The sequence below is a fragment of the Euwallacea fornicatus genome, chromosome 15 (genome assembly GCF_040115645.1).
Source record: "Euwallacea fornicatus isolate EFF26 chromosome 15, ASM4011564v1, whole genome shotgun sequence".
Taxonomy (NCBI): domain Eukaryota; kingdom Metazoa; phylum Arthropoda; class Insecta; order Coleoptera; family Curculionidae; genus Euwallacea; species Euwallacea fornicatus.
The window spans coordinates 143,645-161,428 of record NC_089555.1 but is presented as its reverse complement, the minus strand read 5'-3'; the positions used below and the strand labels follow the sequence as shown (position 1 = coordinate 161,428).

At 34.8% G+C, this 17,784-nt stretch overlaps 6 protein-coding genes across 14 annotated transcripts; 2 read left to right on the top strand and 4 right to left on the bottom strand.

Moving 5' to 3' along the window:
- Positions 1–189: 189 nt before the first annotated feature.
- Positions 190–1,554, top strand: mRpL46 (mitochondrial ribosomal protein L46). The gene is made up of 5 exons (XM_066290739.1): positions 190–346; positions 628–814; positions 872–996; positions 1,053–1,327; positions 1,374–1,554. Exons 1-5 carry the CDS (start codon positions 190–192, stop codon positions 1,506–1,508), a joined length of 879 nt encoding a protein of 292 aa, XP_066146836.1. The 3' UTR covers positions 1,509–1,554.
- Positions 1,540–2,461, bottom strand: RpS15 (ribosomal protein S15). Its single transcript, XM_066290750.1, has 4 exons — positions 2,303–2,461; positions 2,069–2,154; positions 1,824–2,017; positions 1,540–1,766 (listed from the first exon to the last, which is right to left on the bottom strand). The coding sequence occupies exons 1-4, from the start codon at positions 2,312–2,314 to the stop codon at positions 1,612–1,614; spliced, it is 447 nt and encodes a 148-aa protein (XP_066146847.1). The 5' UTR covers positions 2,315–2,461; the 3' UTR covers positions 1,540–1,611.
- A 362-nt stretch (positions 2,462–2,823) lies between these two features.
- On the top strand, positions 2,824–7,725 carry LOC136343777 (DDB1- and CUL4-associated factor 8). Of its 7 annotated transcripts, none has more exons than XM_066290712.1 (12): positions 2,824–2,958; positions 3,228–3,469; positions 3,532–4,007; positions 4,777–4,988; positions 5,148–5,323; positions 5,381–5,533; positions 5,600–5,757; positions 5,814–5,919; positions 5,974–6,210; positions 6,262–6,456; positions 6,511–6,624; positions 7,025–7,725. In XM_066290712.1, exons 3-12 carry the CDS (start codon positions 3,535–3,537, stop codon positions 7,202–7,204), a joined length of 2,004 nt encoding a protein of 667 aa, XP_066146809.1. In that variant the 5' UTR covers positions 2,824–2,958; positions 3,228–3,469; positions 3,532–3,534; the 3' UTR covers positions 7,205–7,725. The 7 variants fall into 7 exon arrangements, with proteins under 7 accessions (XP_066146809.1, XP_066146814.1, XP_066146813.1 ...); XM_066290713.1 differs by having other exon boundaries at positions 2,829–2,958; positions 3,297–3,469; XM_066290717.1 differs by having other exon boundaries at positions 2,826–3,469; positions 4,846–4,988.
- Positions 7,726–7,740: 15 nt separating this feature from the next.
- Positions 7,741–11,205, bottom strand: LOC136343776 (nose resistant to fluoxetine protein 6-like). 3 transcript variants are annotated; one of them, XM_066290708.1, is made up of 12 exons: positions 10,299–11,205; positions 10,067–10,242; positions 9,782–10,014; positions 9,467–9,728; positions 9,256–9,416; positions 9,033–9,201; positions 8,790–8,983; positions 8,602–8,734; positions 8,364–8,550; positions 8,132–8,274; positions 7,926–8,079; positions 7,741–7,872 (listed from the first exon to the last, which is right to left on the bottom strand). In XM_066290708.1, the coding sequence occupies exons 1-12, from the start codon at positions 10,537–10,539 to the stop codon at positions 7,850–7,852; spliced, it is 2,076 nt and encodes a 691-aa protein (XP_066146805.1). In that variant the 5' UTR covers positions 10,540–11,205; the 3' UTR covers positions 7,741–7,849. The 3 variants fall into 3 exon arrangements, with proteins under 3 accessions (XP_066146805.1, XP_066146807.1, XP_066146804.1); XM_066290710.1 differs by having other exon boundaries at positions 7,939–8,079; XM_066290707.1 differs by having other exon boundaries at positions 7,757–8,079.
- Positions 11,206–11,869: 664 nt separating this feature from the next.
- On the bottom strand, positions 11,870–16,358 carry Ir76b (Ionotropic receptor 76b). The gene is made up of 8 exons (XM_066290718.1): positions 15,260–16,358; positions 15,068–15,207; positions 14,834–15,013; positions 14,661–14,781; positions 14,398–14,607; positions 14,108–14,346; positions 13,585–13,826; positions 11,870–13,531 (listed from the first exon to the last, which is right to left on the bottom strand). The coding sequence occupies exons 1-8, from the start codon at positions 15,330–15,332 to the stop codon at positions 13,024–13,026; spliced, it is 1,713 nt and encodes a 570-aa protein (XP_066146815.1). The 5' UTR covers positions 15,333–16,358; the 3' UTR covers positions 11,870–13,023.
- Positions 16,359–16,493: 135 nt separating this feature from the next.
- On the bottom strand, positions 16,494–17,664 carry LOC136343787 (uncharacterized). The gene is made up of 5 exons (XM_066290740.1): positions 17,507–17,664; positions 17,206–17,448; positions 16,865–17,158; positions 16,626–16,814; positions 16,494–16,574 (listed from the first exon to the last, which is right to left on the bottom strand). Exons 1-5 carry the CDS (start codon positions 17,586–17,588, stop codon positions 16,546–16,548), a joined length of 837 nt encoding a protein of 278 aa, XP_066146837.1. The 5' UTR covers positions 17,589–17,664; the 3' UTR covers positions 16,494–16,545.
- Between the last annotated feature and the right edge of the window lie 120 nt (positions 17,665–17,784).

The window sequence follows — 17,784 nt, the reverse complement described above, 5'->3', positions numbered from 1 at the left end:
ATTTTCGTTTCTCATTTAAATGACTAAAAATTTCTTTACTTGAAAATATTTCATGGAAGTTAAATTTGTAACAGCCAAGCAAATTTTGATTAAATATATATTTAATTAAACTGAACAAAGTAAAACAATCAATTAACAAAATACAGTGGCTTTCTTGATTCGGATTCGTATTTGAAATGTCCTTTTTCAATGTCAAAATTAAATACCCATTACCGATCCATATTTAACCTCACTTTTCTGTTAATTCTTTTCGTAATTTTCAATTCTTGTTATTTTTGCGGTAAAATGTTAAAAACCACTTTAAAACTTACACCACTCACTAAAAATGTCTTAAGTAGCTGTAAAGGTGAGTAATTTAATTCATCTTATAAAATTAAATTAACAAAACAAAATAAGTGGATATATAACCATTTAATTCCTTCAAAAAGTTTTCGTGTGACTAAATAGATTTTAGGCTTATTAGAAGATAATATACATTTAAGTGCATTTACAATTATTTATCTATGTTTTTATTAATAAGAACTAAGTTATCGGAAAATAAAAGTTGGACAAAAAAACCTTGTCTGTGTCTCAAACTTACTGAGTACCAATTTGTAACCATTCAATATTTTGACCTTAACGTTTCAGCCAACATGCAAACATCTAATATTATAAAAGAAAAGTGGGATCTCCTAACTGCTGTATTAGTTGAAAGGAAACCACTGATATGTCCTGAGATAACAGGGATTGAACAAGATTTCAAGGAATATTTAACCACTGTAGAATTTGAAAAAAGCTTAAAAAGTGATATAGAGATAAAGCTTGAGAAAGAAAGGTGAATATTTATATTTTTAAATATTTTATTCAATGCAATAGTATTATGTATTTGTAGAAGTGAGAAATCTCAAAAGAAGCAAATAGATGACTTGGATGTAATAACAAAACAAAGTACTCAGGACTTTTTAGATGCTTGTAAAGAGGAACTGGCGACATTTGAGGTTTCAAAAAGAATCACCAGTACAAACTGTAAGAATAAACTACCAGAATTTATTAATTATGTAAATCCATTATAGAAGCAGATAAAGCAAATGATATAAAATCCCTGCAAAGAAAATTAGACAAGTCATTAGTACTACTAGTAAATCAAAAAGTAGGTGAAAAAAGCTTCTATTTATTACCACAAGGAAAACTGAATGATGGAGAAACTTTGAGGCAATGTGCAGAGAGGATTTTCAAAGAGAAATGCGGCCCTAATGTTAAGGTTCAAATCTTTGGAAATGCACCTTGTGGTTTCTATAAGTATATGTATCCCAAAAAGATAAGGAACGAAAGTAGCACTGGAGCCAAAGTATGTTTTAAAAACAAAATGAATTTTTCTGACTTTGTTGTTTCAGATATTCATTTACTTTGCCAGGTACTCTTCAGGACAAATCACTGGTACAGATTTTAAGTGGTTGGATAAAAATGAATTAAACCAAATATTACCTGAAGATTATAAAAAAAGTGTGCTGCCAATTTTATTAGATTAAACCACTGTATTATTTTTAAGAAATAAAAACATTTGCCCTCTCAAAACTTTTTATTTCAATAGATAAACCTTTATTTAAGGTTCCTCCCGCTTAAATAATAAATTTATTTAAGAGGGATGAACCTGGAACTGTGGGTGGCACCAATACCAGGCCTACCATGTTTTACAGGTTTATAAGTCAGAGAGAACTCTCCCAGATAATGTCCAATCATTTCAGGCTTAACTTCAACTTGTGTAAAGGCTTTTCCATTGTAAACACCTAAAATTGACAGAAACTAACACTTTGTTTTTTAGTTACACTTGTGTAATAACTTACCTACTATTGACCCTACCATCTCAGGAACAATAATCATGTTTCTGAGGTGAGTTTTCACCACTTCAGGCTTCTCTAGTGGAGGAGCCTCTTTTTTTGCTTTCCTCAGTTTTTTTACTAATGCCATTGGCTTACGTTTCAAGCCACGACTAAATCGCCTTCGGGCACGGCAGTGCATTAACTCCATAAGTTGCTCACTAAAATTACAAATAAATTGTTTTTACTATTGCCTAGGCACTACGCCTTACTTGGGCATGTCCAAAAGTTGGTCCAAGTCAACACCTCGATAAGTGAACTTCTTGAAAGTCCTCTTCTTCTTCACTAGTTCTTCTGCCTAAAATGAAATTGGTTAGGTAGTTAGTTGGATATTAGTTAGAATTCTAGCTTCTTAAAAGTTGAAAACAGTACGGAGTTTTGATTAAAGGTAAACATTTCAGTTTTCTTCTTTGTGAAAGAGTAATGAGTGAAAATATTTAACTTACTTTATCAGCCATATTAAATTATTTGTTATTTAAACAGATTATTCAGAATTTTCCCAAGATGAACTTTATTTCTAAGGATTTCTTTTCGAAAACCGAAAAGCTACTATCCGGCCATTAAATTTGGCGAGTGAAAGGACTAGACGAGTGTAAAGATTGTATACTGTGAAGACATTTGACATTTAATGAACGCGGTTATAATGCTAGTTTCAAAATAGGGGTTTTCGGAAGAGAATCTAAATGGTATTGATCTCTGGATAATTTTGAAGTAATCGGATTGCTTTTTAATCAAAGATAATTTCAATTGGTTGAAAATCCGGGTAATACTTCGTAGTAACATACCACCAGAGTGATTTATTCCCAAAAATCTGAGTATAACCTATTGGCTAACTAGTGCTAACTGGCTCTGGAGTGCAAAATTATCAGTTAACTAAAATGCATAAAGATGAATGTGTGTCAATCAATTCAAAAATATGTCATGTGTCAGATGTGCCATCATTCCAAAAAGTTCATTCAAGGTAAGTGATTGGTATCTGATCAGTACATCTAATTTAACCTGTCTTTTTTCAAACTCTATTATCTGTCTGAGTGATTATTCTAATTTGTTAGTGTTTAGTTTCTTTTTATGTGTTTGAGGTTGACTTCTTACTCAAGTATAGGTAATCCAGTGTTATCCATACTTATTAGATAAGAGACCATATATCAATTTTTATCAAGCAAAATATATGCACTCTCTTTGATTTAACGTTTCTTTGGTAATGGTTCCTTGGTAACTATGCAGTATCGTTCCATCTGATTTTATGACCATTATCAAAGGCATCCCTGCATACATGCCAGAATCTTATAAAATTTGCAGAATCGTTTTAAAATAACATTTTTTTAATATTAAAAGAATCTGGGTGTAATAAGAGCACATATGTGTTTATAGAACTGCAAAGTGCAAAGGAATCAGCTGTCACTCAGTGTAAGATTGGTGCAAGTGCATTTTTTTTTATAGATTGACAAAGTTGTGGCCAACCTCTGTGGCCATTTGTTTTTCCTCCAACAATAATAAAATTCAACTTTTTTTTCTCTCTTCCATTAATATCACTTTTAATTTAACATTGGATACTCAAGATAGATTTTGTACATGTCGTATTTTGACCATAACACTGCAATTCACCCTTAAAGGTAAATAGACATTGGAAATATTTCCAAACCTCTAAATGAGCCATTGGTTTGTACATGTTTAGACAATGGATGAAAGTACATCCCAAGCAAGAAGGGCAGAAAATTCAATGGATTTGGACCAACCTGACAGTGCCAAAAGAATGAAAACTGATTTCGACCTGAGTGAAGAGTCCTCTAGTTCCTCTCTGAACTCCGAAAATAATCCAATTGCTAGCACTAGCAGTGATAGTGGTATACCTGTCACTAATACTGATTCAAGCAACATTGGTACAATGGATGAAATTCCTAATGGCACTAGACATCCAATTGGAACTGGAGTTTGGATAGATGAGGAATTGGATTTATTGGAAAGTTTGTTTAACAACCCTTCAGAGACAAATACTGCTCATTTACCTACTACAAGTACAAGTAGTGATGGTGGTTTGCCATTAAGAAGTACTGATTCTGGTGTTGGGGATAATTTACCAAGTGCCAGTGAAGCAACCAATAATAGGAGTGATCGGAATGATGAGGCTTTTAGTTTGACATTTAATTTAAGGTATATATGTTTAATGATTTAAAGTACTCAGATTATGGATGCTGCAGGTATTGCCAAGCACAAACTAAGTACCTGGCAAATAGGGCTGCTTACAGAGTCAACTATTAGGCTATGTGACTCATATGACCAGGTATTATATTGGTACTTTTAACTATATAACTTTGAGTAAAATGTTGAATGTATAGAAAAATCAATCTTTGCACAAGTGGCATTTTTAGATATCCCATATCCAACTGAATTTTGGGAAAGGGTATTTTTTCTGATTTAATATATGTATAATTTTGTACATTTCTGGTCAGTCTTTTAGGCATGTGGATACCAAAGTTACAAAATTTAGTTTGAATTATAGACTTGGATATATAGAATATCCTGACAATTTATTTCCATTTTTGCAAATGCTATGTTTAGGACTTCCTTATTAGCATAGCATTTCTCCAAATTAGAGCTGCTTCTGCTTTTTGATATTGGCTGAAGCTAGCCACAATTGAGGATGTTTGGTTCTTAAACTGTCCACCAAGATTATTATGTCCATTTCTTGTTACACCCTCAAGTTTTTCAGTTTTTTGAGTAATTTCATATGTTGTTTTCTATTCTTAAACTATAAAATGATTCCTCATTGTAATAGTAATTTTTAGTAAAACAAGTTTTTGCTCAAGACAGTTTCAGCAAGGAAAAGCTAATATCCACCATTTAGTCAGGTTCCTGGGTACCTGTGGCATCTTTAGATTAGTTTTAATTGTGCTAGTACTGACACAACTCATTTGTGCAGATCTACAGATGCAGATAATAATAGGTTGAATTTAAATGAATTATCCTGTGATTCTGATGTGTTTAGCAGTAGACACAGCAACTCAGAAAATACAATGCTACGCAGTACTGATACAGAGTCTGATGAGGATAAAGACACAGATGATATTTTGAAGAAGGAAAAGCCAAAGTATTCATGGTTTATGGTTCCACAGATTGTTAATAGGCAATATGGTAAATTTCTCTTATGTTTAGGTTATATAAAAGTAAAAAATCACATGTTTGAGTTGCCGCAGTTCCGTCTAGAGATTCTTTTTGTCACTAAAAGTTCCTGGCTTCCCAGAAAGTAAATTAAATGTATTTGTAATATGCATCAATATTCTCAATTTAAAGGTTACCCTGCCAGCTCTTCTAATCCAGTCCTTTTCCAACAAAAATGCTATGGATCTCTAACAAATGTGGAAAAGCTAGAACTTATGTACAAATTAGAGGAGCATGAAGGTTGTGTAAATAGTCTCAATTTTAGCCCTGATGGCAAATGGTTAGCAACTGGTTCTGATGATCTAAAAGTAAGTTTGTTTCTTCTTTTTCACGTCTTAATCATGGTGAAAAATACCGAATTTTAGGTAGTAATTTGGGACTGGGCAATAGGAAAAGTCCATTTGAAAATTAACACCAAACATAAGAGAAACATTTTTCAAACCAAATTTCTTTATCTTAATGGCCCAGACTTACATCTAGCTACATGTGGAAAGGATGGACAGGTTTGGTATATACAGGTAATTTTTTTGGGTTGTTAAAGCTTTTGATTAAATGTAAGACATTGTTTATATGACTCATTTCAGATTGGGAATGAAGGAATCAGAGAAAATCAGAAATTAGGCCAACACCGAGGACCTTGTCATAAACTCTCCACTTTAAAGGACCAGCCTCCTATTGTTTTAAGTGCTGGGGAGGATGGAATTGTCTTCAATCACGATATTAGGAAATTTAAACCAGAGAGGTAGGAAGCATTTTCATACCATTTAAATACATTATCAGGATATTTATGTTGCTTAGAATTGTACATGTGAAAGATGACAATTCCTGTGAAGTTGCTCTGTATAGTATTCACTCACATCCATTAAAGTCTGAACAATTTTGCGTTGCAGGTCGAGAACATTGTGTAAGTTCTTCTGATCCCCGTCGTCAATTCAATTAATCTTTATTCCATTTTAAGGTGAGGGTTTATGACCAAAGAAAGACATCTTCACCTCTTAACATGTATTGTCCCTACAGTACAAGTGATCCAAAATACAGTCGCGGTTATCACATTACTTGCGCCATTTATAATCATGACGGCAGCGAAATTTTAGCCTCCTACAATGACGATGATATTTATTTATTCGACCCTGATATGGGAATGGGAAATTACTCTCATAGGTATTCTGGCCACAGGAACGGGGCTACCATTAAGGTGACACCTTTATTCCACCTTCAAAAACATATATTTTACAATGGTATTTAGGGAGTGAATTTCTTCGGTTCCCGTTCAGAATTTATTATGAGTGGATCTGATTGCGCCCATGTGTTCTTTTGGGAGAAAAGAACGGAAGCTATTACGCAATTGTTGCTGGCTGATGATAATGGGGTTGTGAATTGTTTGGAACCGCATCCAGAGCTCCCTTTTTTGGCTACGAGCGGTCTCGATTGGGATGTCAAGGTATTGATCCTGTGTTTATACTAATAGAAGAAAGAAGATAATTGGAGTTTTTAGCTTTGGGTGCCTTCTTGTGAAGAGGAATTGTCCCTAGTGGATCTAGCTGAGACAGTAAAGGAAAACAAAGCTAGCAATATATGGGGAAATTATGATTCGGCTTCTGAGAGTCAGGTAAGTGTTGTATCTTATATAGGGACCTGTTTATGGAAAAGGAATTTGAATGCAATTGAATTATTTGTTCAGGTGGAGTGCTAACTAACATTTCTGGCCATTTCAAAGGAGACTATGTTGATTTATATTTTTTTCCCAAATCCTTTGTCATATTTTATTGCTGTACGCCTGAATTGTGTAATAGTCTTGAAAATTTCGATTTAATCTTTGATCGTTATTGTAATTGCATGTTATTGAAAGTAACAAATAGCTGTTTGAAAATTGTCAAACTCATTTTATTTCACAAATTTACCTTGTGAGAAATGGATTTGAATTGTTGGTTAAAATTTTCGCAAACGCCCTCTAAAATTCTATTAAAACTCGCTAGAAACTGGATTGAGGGGTTCATTTGTTTTTACAGGTTTTATGGATGTTGTGGCGCAGACTGAGAGAATCTCGTGCTGCTCGAGCACGCGAAAGAGGAAATGAGTCTGATTTGGCGTTTTTGACTATCGATTCGAGCGATACCAGCTCTGATGAACTTTCATCGCACTCCAATGATAGTAATGATGAGTCCCACGACGGTTGCAACACCTCTTAGTTGCTTGGAACTTTGATATTTTGGGACTTAGAAAAAGTTTCAGCACTAAAAAAAGTTCTGGAATGTTAATTTGTCTGTCTCACTTATATTTTGAGAGTTCTTTTAGCTGAATTTAGAGTACTAAATAACACCCCTTAGTTGCTTAAAACAATGTTAAGTAGGGAAGTTTTAAAGGAATTCTCAAGTTCTTGAATGTTAATTTATCTATGTTACCTATGTTTTGAGAGTTCTTCAAACAGGATTTACAGGACTACGTATCATATTTCTCAAGACCCACCCCAATAAGAATACATTTTTCGCAGCTGAGACTTTTTGTTAGTTATTTCCGATCGGTATAGATTTATATTTTGTTATTGTAAAGAGTAGTCAATCTATTCAATGTTACAGACGTACTCCAGAGGTCGTCGTTACCAGAAAGTCTGTATTGTGATTATGTACATAACAAATATTTACGGCTTATGAGTGTAATGTAAAATAGCTATTTCGAAAATAAAGCGCGTGTTGTATTTTGTATTAAGAAATTCTGTTTTTTATTGATTCGGACAAAAAATGGATTTTATAGCGTGCAAATGTTTATTTGATGATAAAATAGGAACAGATACTTATCACAGAGAGATATCAATTGAACAATTGTTAGTCATTCATCTATTCTTCATTCATGCACTTGCCTGAAAAGTTAGTAAAAATTACAATGTTATATAGAGAAGCGGAGTTCTCTCACTAGGTGTTAATACCTGTATTGGGGCTATTTTTTTGTTCCGTCGATGGCGATCCTTAAGCCAATTCTCTATCACAATTATAGGAGACTCAAAAGCTAACACCCAGAATACTGATAAAGCCAAGGTTAACATGGCAATGCCCCAAAAGGAATAAGCCTAAAACAAAACTTAAAATTACATACTTTAATTGTCATTTATAGCTACTTACCACATGGAAAAAGGAGAAGTACGTGGGCGTTTTAGAGGCATAAATTATCATATAGAGCATGGTGACATGTAGTAAATAAATTGAATAGGTGAATCTGTTTAAAATTTGAAATATTGGCTGCGACAGCAACTTGTTTATTATTCCTGAAATAATTTTTTTTATCTTTTTATTTTATATCTACTATATATATTTTTATTAGAAAAAATTGTTTTATCTTAATCTTAATGCAAACCTCCATATCCGCAGGAACAAGCAAAGGCAATCCAACCAATACAAAATGCCCAAACAGGTCGGACAATCGAGTTGTAAAAGGCATTTCCGTACTTGTTGTAATCTTGAGATCTGAGGTCTTCAGACCCTATAAAAATGCATACAGGAATCAACGTCAATACCACAATCCATATGGCCGTTACTAGAGGCTAAAATTTAAACTACTCAAAGAACAGTATTAGATTTTAAGAAAACCTTACAGCCTTAATGATAATTTTGACTTTGCTAAATCTAAGTTTTGCTATTGTATATCCAATCAAGGCTCCGACAAACCACGGAGCAGCTCTAGTATGAGTTTTCAAATAGTATAAATTTTGAAAATTTGTGGTGTCCCTATTTGAAAAGAAATATATAGTAATGAGATAACTGTTAAAATGTTCGTTTATACCCATATAAATTGGATACTATGGCTGGCAATTCATGAATCCAAGTCACATAAAAAGGAATTGCCATAAAAACTGCTAAAGCAAGCCCCAACAATGAAGTGCCTATTGTCGGTTTCCATGACAACGCAAGTAAAAATACAGGCGAAATTAAGTACAATTGCCAGTCAATATTCAGGTACCATGTTTGACCTACGCACTGCATAACACATTATTATACACTATTTAATTTTAATTCGAATTTTTACCCATTGCTGGACATCTATATAATTTTGAAGGTAAAGTAAAGAAGACCACCAGCTTTTCTCGCAAAAACCTTGGAAGTAATTTACAATAAATGACCAATGAGGGCCTGAACCCAGATATTGAAGAAGTGACATGCTGACTAGAATAACTGCAAAATATGGGGGTGTCAGGCTGCAATAAATATGTGTTATCATTTTTTGTGGGTACATTTATGTTGACACATACCGAACATATCTATGAAAGTAAAAATAGAAAATATTGAATCGTTTTCCACCTTCTCTATATTTCATGTAAGTGTACACTACGAGAAGTCCTGTAACCATAAGGAATGTGTCCACTGCGTGGACTGCGCTAACAAAGATCATACTTTTGGTAGTGTCCAAGTACTAGCAGAAAAAAAAATGTTTATAGGGCTTTTATTAAAATATCTTCTCACCTTCAAAACGTCCAAAGCATTGGACACAGGCCCAGTAATCGTGATTGAAAAAGAATGCCCTGCAATTACCCATATCATACTTAGCACCCGGATTCCATTCAAACAGTACAAATCCGTTTGATTCTTTTGCACTTTTAAAAGCTTTTTGCCATTGGAATAGACTGAGAAGGCTGTTAGGGCAATATGAGCCGGTTCTTTATGGCAGTACAAATCATATAGTGTCGACAGAACCATTAGGAGAACAATTACAGTAAAAAAAGCTCTAAAATTGTAAAAATTCCATATTTGAACAAAACACATGAGAATAAAATTTACATGACACACCAAGCCTTTGTGGTAAAGGGTGGGTTTGCGGTTTCGATGGTTTGGCACTGAAAAGGTAAGGAAAAATTCAAATTGAACAACTCAACTATGTTTTCCAGATCATTTGCAGCGCACCCATCTGGTATGCAAATCCCAAAAGATGGGTAAGAGGCAATTGGATATTGGTCCTGGAAACTAGATTTCCTCTCAGAGAAAAGTTTCAGTTTCCTTAGCATTAGAGGCCCCTGTATTATATAATGTTAAATTTGTGATTGATTTCAGATAAATAGTTCCTACTATTATCACGCTATTGAAGAGTGTATCAATATCAATATACATGGTACCCAAACAGTAGTTTCCCTTAATCCCGTACTTCCTACTCGTGATTTCCAAACATTGCTCAAAATTGCCCATCCATCCCCCTAAATTCAGTTTCAGGATTCCCGCAGGGACTTTGGCACTCGCATCAATCACTATTTGAAGAAATCAATATCTCATAAATCACCTTAAATGGATTAAAGGTACTTACTCTGCAAGGCCCACACTCCATCGTCAGTCAAATTGCTCAAGTTCTCAAAAAACCAATCGCTTTGTTGAGAACACTTTTGACTCACAACTTCCCGAATTTGATCTTTTAATTTCGAATTTGCAACTTGATTTATAAGGTCCTCAGCAAAGTGGCCGCTACCCACCAACACTGCTTGACCAAAGCACGGGTAACCGAGGGTCGAAAGAACCACCAAAAACAGATAAATGTTTGGAGAGGTCATAATCGGGCAGCTTAATGTGCGGAAACATAGTTTTGACCATATTTTATAGGGAAGGTTTGCGAGAGAGTGAGATTAGAGATTATTTGAACTAATAACAAAATTACAAGTGATTAAGATACAAAAGTTATTGACCCTTTCAATTTTAAGATATTATCTGCTTAATGCGATATTTTGAACATTCAAAATCCTGTAATAGATACCGCTAATCTAGAACAAAACCTTGACAAGATGTAAGCTTAGGGCGCACTTGCGATTTTTTGCTGTGCAACTAAAAAATAACTATTGTAGGGGCGTGTATAAAGGAAAAAACTTGTGAAAAAAAACGCCTTTTCCCCTATCCGATTATAAACAGCAGATTGCTAAAAGGACATTTTCACACGCTTCATCGCGAAATAATAGAATATCCTCTAAAATTCTTCCAGTTAGATAATATGAGTGCGAATAGTTTCAAGGAACTACTAGGTCTAATGGGGCCTCGCATCTCTTACCAAAACACTAGATGGAGGAAGACTGTATCAACAGAGGAACATTTGTCCCGTTAATTTTTTATTTTAAAGTACAGGCCTGTTCCTACCGTTTGATTAATTCTTCACTGACAATAACATCTAAAATTACATTCGGGTGTTCAGACATTATTATCAGTCTATTGTTGAAATTCAAATCTAAACTCACTTTGGCTAGAAAAGCACCAAAGAAATATTAAAGTTGCGATGAAAAAGCAACAAATTTGTGCAGATCTATGATAGTACAGGATTCCCCATGTTAAACTATGCACTTTAAAAGAAATTTATTGCCCTAATACATAACTACTTCTGTGGAAGTTATTATTAATTGAGATAACTATTCAATTTAAGAGTCTGATATTTCTTAAACTGTTGAAAACTTGTTTTTATTCATTTTCATTCATTCAATTTATAATCATGGCGCTTTCACCATAATAATAGATCCTACCTACGTTTGAAGAAAAACTGGGCAAATGTAAACATGTGATCCAGATCAATGTCGAGTCGAATCCTAGTCCGTATTTAAAATATTGAAGTTAGTGTCAATATCTCAGCAACTAAAAGTGTTATTTTTTTAAACTTAACATTAGTGTATGGAGCTTTAAAAACTAATAAAATTTTGTAAGAACAATTTTTTTCGAAAATCCTTAGTCTTCGGTTTATTTATAAAAAATGGTTTCGGTAGAATTTCGTTTTTAACCAATACCTTCGAAACAGAACAAATATTGGTAACAGTATCCCGAAATCTTAACTTGTCATCAAATTTCACTTCAGCCTAATTTAATCAAACTTGTATCTTTACGGTTCAGAGGATAGCAATAGTGGCCCATCGAAACTGAACCACCCTGTATACGCATATATATGTAAACATTAACAATAAGTATCTTGGTCCAGTAACAGATATTTTTACTTTTATTTGAAAGTTTTTAGATGCTTTTTAAAGTGCCGAATTTCATATGGGGAACCATGTATACATGTTTTATTTCAACTATTTTCATTTTCGTCTTTTTGCGCCTTGAATATGGCTTTATGGAGGGCCCAGTGCGTACGTGTGACTAAAGAATAACAGCGACCGACAAGCTGCAAGTCGATCTATTTTTCGTGCGGCTCGATTGTTACAAGTTAAAATGAAAAATCTTTTAACATTTCTTGAGAGTACAAGATATTGGGTTGATTATGATCCTCTTGTTATCAGATAACCATCGGGTATTTGTTTATTTTGGTTGATAATAAGAAATCTGAGAATCTATTTAAGGTAGTTACAGTTTACCAGTGTGTTATGGAATGATGTTGGACTTTCGATGAGAAACTATGAGGAACAATCTAACAGAAACAACCAAAAATCGCAAATTGCAACATCAAGGAGGATGCCTGAAGGAACTTCTCTACTGAAAGGTAACTGGGAACCCGGCTTTTACTAACACAATGGCTTATGACGAAATAATAGCATCAGCCTAATTAGTTCGGTATATCAGGTCCCATGCTAATTCGTGAAGAGGTAGGTAGCCCTTTTAAATATTTTTGTTTGAAAAAATTATCCGCTTTCAAATTTGAAGTAGGAAATAATAACAGATTAATACAAGGGAATGGAAACATTAACAAATCGAAAATTCATTGACCTCTTCCAAAAATTCTGTATTCTGCGAACAATGGCTAAAATATCAAATTTAAAGGTCATTGAATTGTTACATGTGCCTTATCAGTCATAAATTTTTATTCAATTACAGCATAAAACATAAATTAGAAGCAATTAGTGCTATCACTTCACAAAGTGCACTGATCTAATTTCAAGTACAGTCGAATATCATTAAGTGGGTTTTATCAGATTTTTCAGTGGCAGAAAACGATCCCCAATTTAAAAGGAATGAGATATCAGAGATCCTGATGACGCAGCAATGCTTATTTGCCGAACACATCTGTGTTTCAATATTCCACAGAAAAAAATCTCCATCAACTTATACTTGCTTGGGCCAATAATCATTTAATTGGTGAACTGAAACAGCAAAGCCGAAGGTGCTCTTTGCGGTATGAGGGATGTTCCACCCTGCTTGTCATTTACCACCCAATATTCCCTGCCATTTATGGTTTTTTTCCTGTAATGAAGACCCGGCATGATGGGCGGATGATTGAACAAGGTGTGGTACGAAGGAGGTGGCGTCACAAACGATGCTTCAGAATTCTTTGTGTTCTTTGAATGAAAATCTGTATTAAGATGTGTACTAAACACTTTACTGCTTGTAACGGGTATGTTGTTCGTGCGACGTTTTTTACAGCACCGGTGCCTCTTTAATAAATGGATGACCAACTCAATTGCGAATATGACGGTTGAGACCACCAATCCTCCTCCAATGATCATGTAAGTCATAGCGAGGTCAGAGTTGCGAAGCCTTCGTTCTTTGCTTCCCAGATTTAATGGGCATATCACGGTATCAGGCAGAAACTGGGTGTGCTTGAACTCTATGATTCCGGCCTGCATGAGCTGCTGAATACTAAAATGTTTTATTGATTAATCATAAAACCTTTTTGGATCAATTCTACTAACGCGGAGTTAAAGAGGGTAATATATTTAAATCCACGCCTAAAGGCAAAAGATCTGGGAAATTTACACACGGGAAACTGTGTTAGCACGTAAGTGCACCTTTTGGGTTCGTCAACTCCATGCCTGGTTTTATTTTTGTAATCCTCGTACATGATAGTTTCCAAAACTGATTTTTCTCTGATGTACATGTGGTTCATCTCAGTAACGTATCGAGTCAAAATGTCGTACTCAGTTTCTTCATTTACCTAATAGATCAATATCTTGGTTAATTGTTTTTCTATAGAGCGAAAAGCTTTAAACGATAAAGTTTTTTGTGTTTACACATTTTTCTGAAAATCTTCTTGACATGTGGTGAATACGAATTGTAACGAATTAAATTGTGTTATAAGTACAGGTTACAGGGGTCACAGTTTTTTTCCAATGTGGTATGCTGTATGACACATCACTTCAATTTAAAGTTAAGTACACTGTTTCTTGACATAAAAGTGGAGATAATTTCTAATTAATATAATCGGTACACACGTACCTTTCTTAGAGGACTACCAATGTCATACAACAAAGAGGAATTACTGGAGGAAAGCTGTTCGATAATCCCATTCCCCTTATTGGTAATCCACTTGTAGTTTTTCCTGCTAATATCTTTGGGCTCGCTGATTGGCAAAGTGAATTGAGACAACGTGAGAAAAGCCGTTAAGTTTGCGGTGTAAAAAGCAGTAAGAATCGTAATAAAAATCCACCAAGTTGAGAACAGAATGCGAGACGAATCTGTTTTTTCATTAATTTATTATTTACCGAACAATCTACATAGCTACGTACCAGTTCTCGGATTTAAAGTAGAGCCTTGTTTTAACAAAGCCCCGTATACAAACCACATGCAGGCTGGCAAGGAAAAGACTACGTCATTGTCTTCCTTACACATTCTGGCTCGAAAAATTATTATTAGCCAGAGAATGGGACCCACCCCCAAAAGAGAAATTATAATTAACGACCATACTGTCGCAGTAAATGGTGCTAGCAGCCCCGATCCTAAAATTAGCAAATATGCATTAAATATTCTGAGAATAATAATGATAATAAACCTGTAGCTGACTCTTTGGGTCTCTTCATCAAAACCCTCCATTCAGCTATATCCAAAGGTTTAGAGTAGTTAACTTGGTCGTTATATTTCTCAGGCAAAAACGCCACTACTACATCAACGTTCTAGATATATCAGCACTATTAAATCAGAAAAATAATCTACGAAAAGCCTTACCCCATTAATGAGTAAAGGTCGCAATCCATCTTCTTCATCTGGATCAAAACTGGTGGAATTTGGCGGCACCACAATGTAATTGAAGCCATAGAGTTTTTGTATGATATTAAAGACGTCGAAAGCCACTCCTCGCCCCACATATGATCCGTTTTCCTTAAAGTAACCACTAAGAGGACCATTCTAATAAACGAAGAACTTAACTAAGAGTTCCTCTGAATTTTTTTAAATAATTACTGATAAGGTAGTCACCACAAAAGTCTCATATTTGATCTGCTCTCGTAGCTCTTTGAAGACGACGTAGGGTTGAGGCCTTAGAACAGATCTTGAGACAGATGTGTCATTTCCATTTTTCTCTAAATAAAAACTTTGACCGCCTATGATTTTGTAGTTATAATTTGAATTTGAACTTAAAGGGTACAAATATACCTGTAACATTCTCACACTTGTAATTAAGACACAAAGATGCAACCACTGGTAAAATTACTTCCACTAATCCCATAATAATTAGTTGTTTGACCGGGAAAAAGCAATGGGGAATTTTCTTTTTTTCAAACGCATTTTCAGTAGTTGGAGCAAGCGTTTAACCTGCAAGGCGCGCGATGTTTCGAAGGACTAACTTCGTAACTCCGTTGCCGTACATAGCAATATGTGTCATCATTAATTTTGATTAATATAGGGAAATATGAATGTGGAATAATCGGAATGCATTTGCCTAAGGTTTTGACTTTAAACTTCAATTAATGTAGCGTTTCAGAAATATGTATTTGCATGCGGGCACAGAAAATTTGGTACTTTTTGATGTAGAAACAAGACCTGAAAATTCAATTGATTATCTAGCAATAACTTTATATTCAAATCTGACTAAATGACGGCGACCCTAAGCGGCTTTTTAAATCGTTTATTGGGCTACCAAAACTTCACTCCTATAAATCGCTTATCAGATTCAGTCTTTAATGGTGCGTTAATGTGTATAAAAAATGTTATCTTTTTATTTAGATTATATTATAACTAATTTATTTTTATATACACCCATTTGCACTCGACCCCAAACTAGTGGTATCAAAACTAATTTTCGAACACAGCTGCCCGAAACAATTGACAGATCGCGTATACTGAGAACAGAAATGTTTTGCAAACTACGTTCGAAATTTTGAAAGTCAGCCCAAAACCTCAAGATTTAGTAATGTATTTTTTACTTCTCAAATTCATTTAAGCATAACTTTTCGCAATTTTAAGATTTTTACCGTGTGACTAAAATTACTAAAGCCTCATTTAAATCAATTTCATATAGGTCAAAACATGGGCTTTCATCCCCTGCTTACGACACGAAACGGCCACTAATTTACTGAGCCGTTAGGCGACCTTCATTTCTATTTGCCCATCATTATCGACACACAATTTATATGTTTATGTTTGACGCTCAAACAAAGAAATATTATTATCTTTTATTCTTTGCGTTTTAACGAGTTTAAAAACGAATATAAATGATGTAGGTCGGTGAATAAATTGAGGAAGGGCGGGTTTAGATAGTAGGCCAAAGACACTTCGATTTCGTGACGGGTGTATTTATGTCTGTTTTTCTAGTAAATTTACTCGAGGCCCTAAGGCATAAGCAAACAGTTCTAGACACGTCCATAACTCAAATAATAAAAGTCGAAGATCGATTAGAAAGATACTTTAATTGTTTTCTAAACTCTTACTCAATCAACGATTTACCCCTGTTTCTTAAATCCTAATAAACCTGCAATTAGAAAAAAAAATTATATCTGGAAATGGTTCACTAGCAACTTACTTGAAACATTATGGACCAAATTGGAAAATCCACCCTCAATTGCATGCTCTATATGTTCAACGTTGTTAAAAATTTTTGAAGGCAATAGCCAATTTTCCCAATTGGTCAAATTATTATTTGACCAGGAACTATTTACGGAAGTCGCATTGTCTATATTGCCAACGAGATTTCCAGTATTATTGCGCCCTCCTATGGACTCAAAACTCACTTATGAGCCAATCTTCAGGATTAAAACTTACCAAGAAAAGCTTTAAGAATTGTCTTTGCTATATTGGCCCCAAATTCCGAGGCCACAAATTCGGGTGTTGCAAACAAAAACCCGAAAATCTTTGCAAAATACTGGATTATTTTATATTCTGAATTTTCAAGGTACATGGAGTTCATATCAACGGAGACAGTTCCATTTAGAATGGTGGTATTTGTGGAATTGGTGATGGTGGCGTTAAATGTGCCAGAAAATTGCGATTTCACTGACGGCGGGGTCAACTCGTGAAGCAACCAAAGATCCTTGGAGTTATTCAACCATTGGACAACTAGAATGTCGATTTAGTGAAGGAATATTTTTCTGAAGAGAACATACAAGTGGCCAGCTCTGACTGAAAGCTGGAAAGGCACAGAGTGGAGTTGGTGGTGGAATTTGAGTTGGTGGTGGAATTTGAGTTGGTAGTAGAATTGGAGTCGGTAGTGGAGTTGACGGTTGCATTACTGGGGGCCAAGGTAGTGACCGTCGAGTTGGAGTCCCTAGCTGCAAGTCCTTTATGACCGTGCCTAGAATGGTGGCGATGGTGTCCTTCTGCATGCCTGTGATGGTGATCCTTTATCACTGGTTCAAGGGATTTCGTTAATCACTCATTAAAAATATTTCACCGGGCGAAACTCACCATCATAATTTGATGCAAAGGTTGGAATTCCGTGAAGGAACGCGCAAACTAAAATACCATATAGTAGCACTGAGGCCATCATTACTATATTGTCACTGCCACACACTGCGTTACTTCATTTTATAGTCAATAGAAGGAATTTCTGGAATTTCTTTTGACAACTACTCACAATAGATAAGAATACAAATGCGGTGTATGAGCATATTTTACATTGCCACCTTTATTGGTAGGCATTTGCGATTGTTTTATTACACCCCTAAGATAAGGCTCTAGCGAAG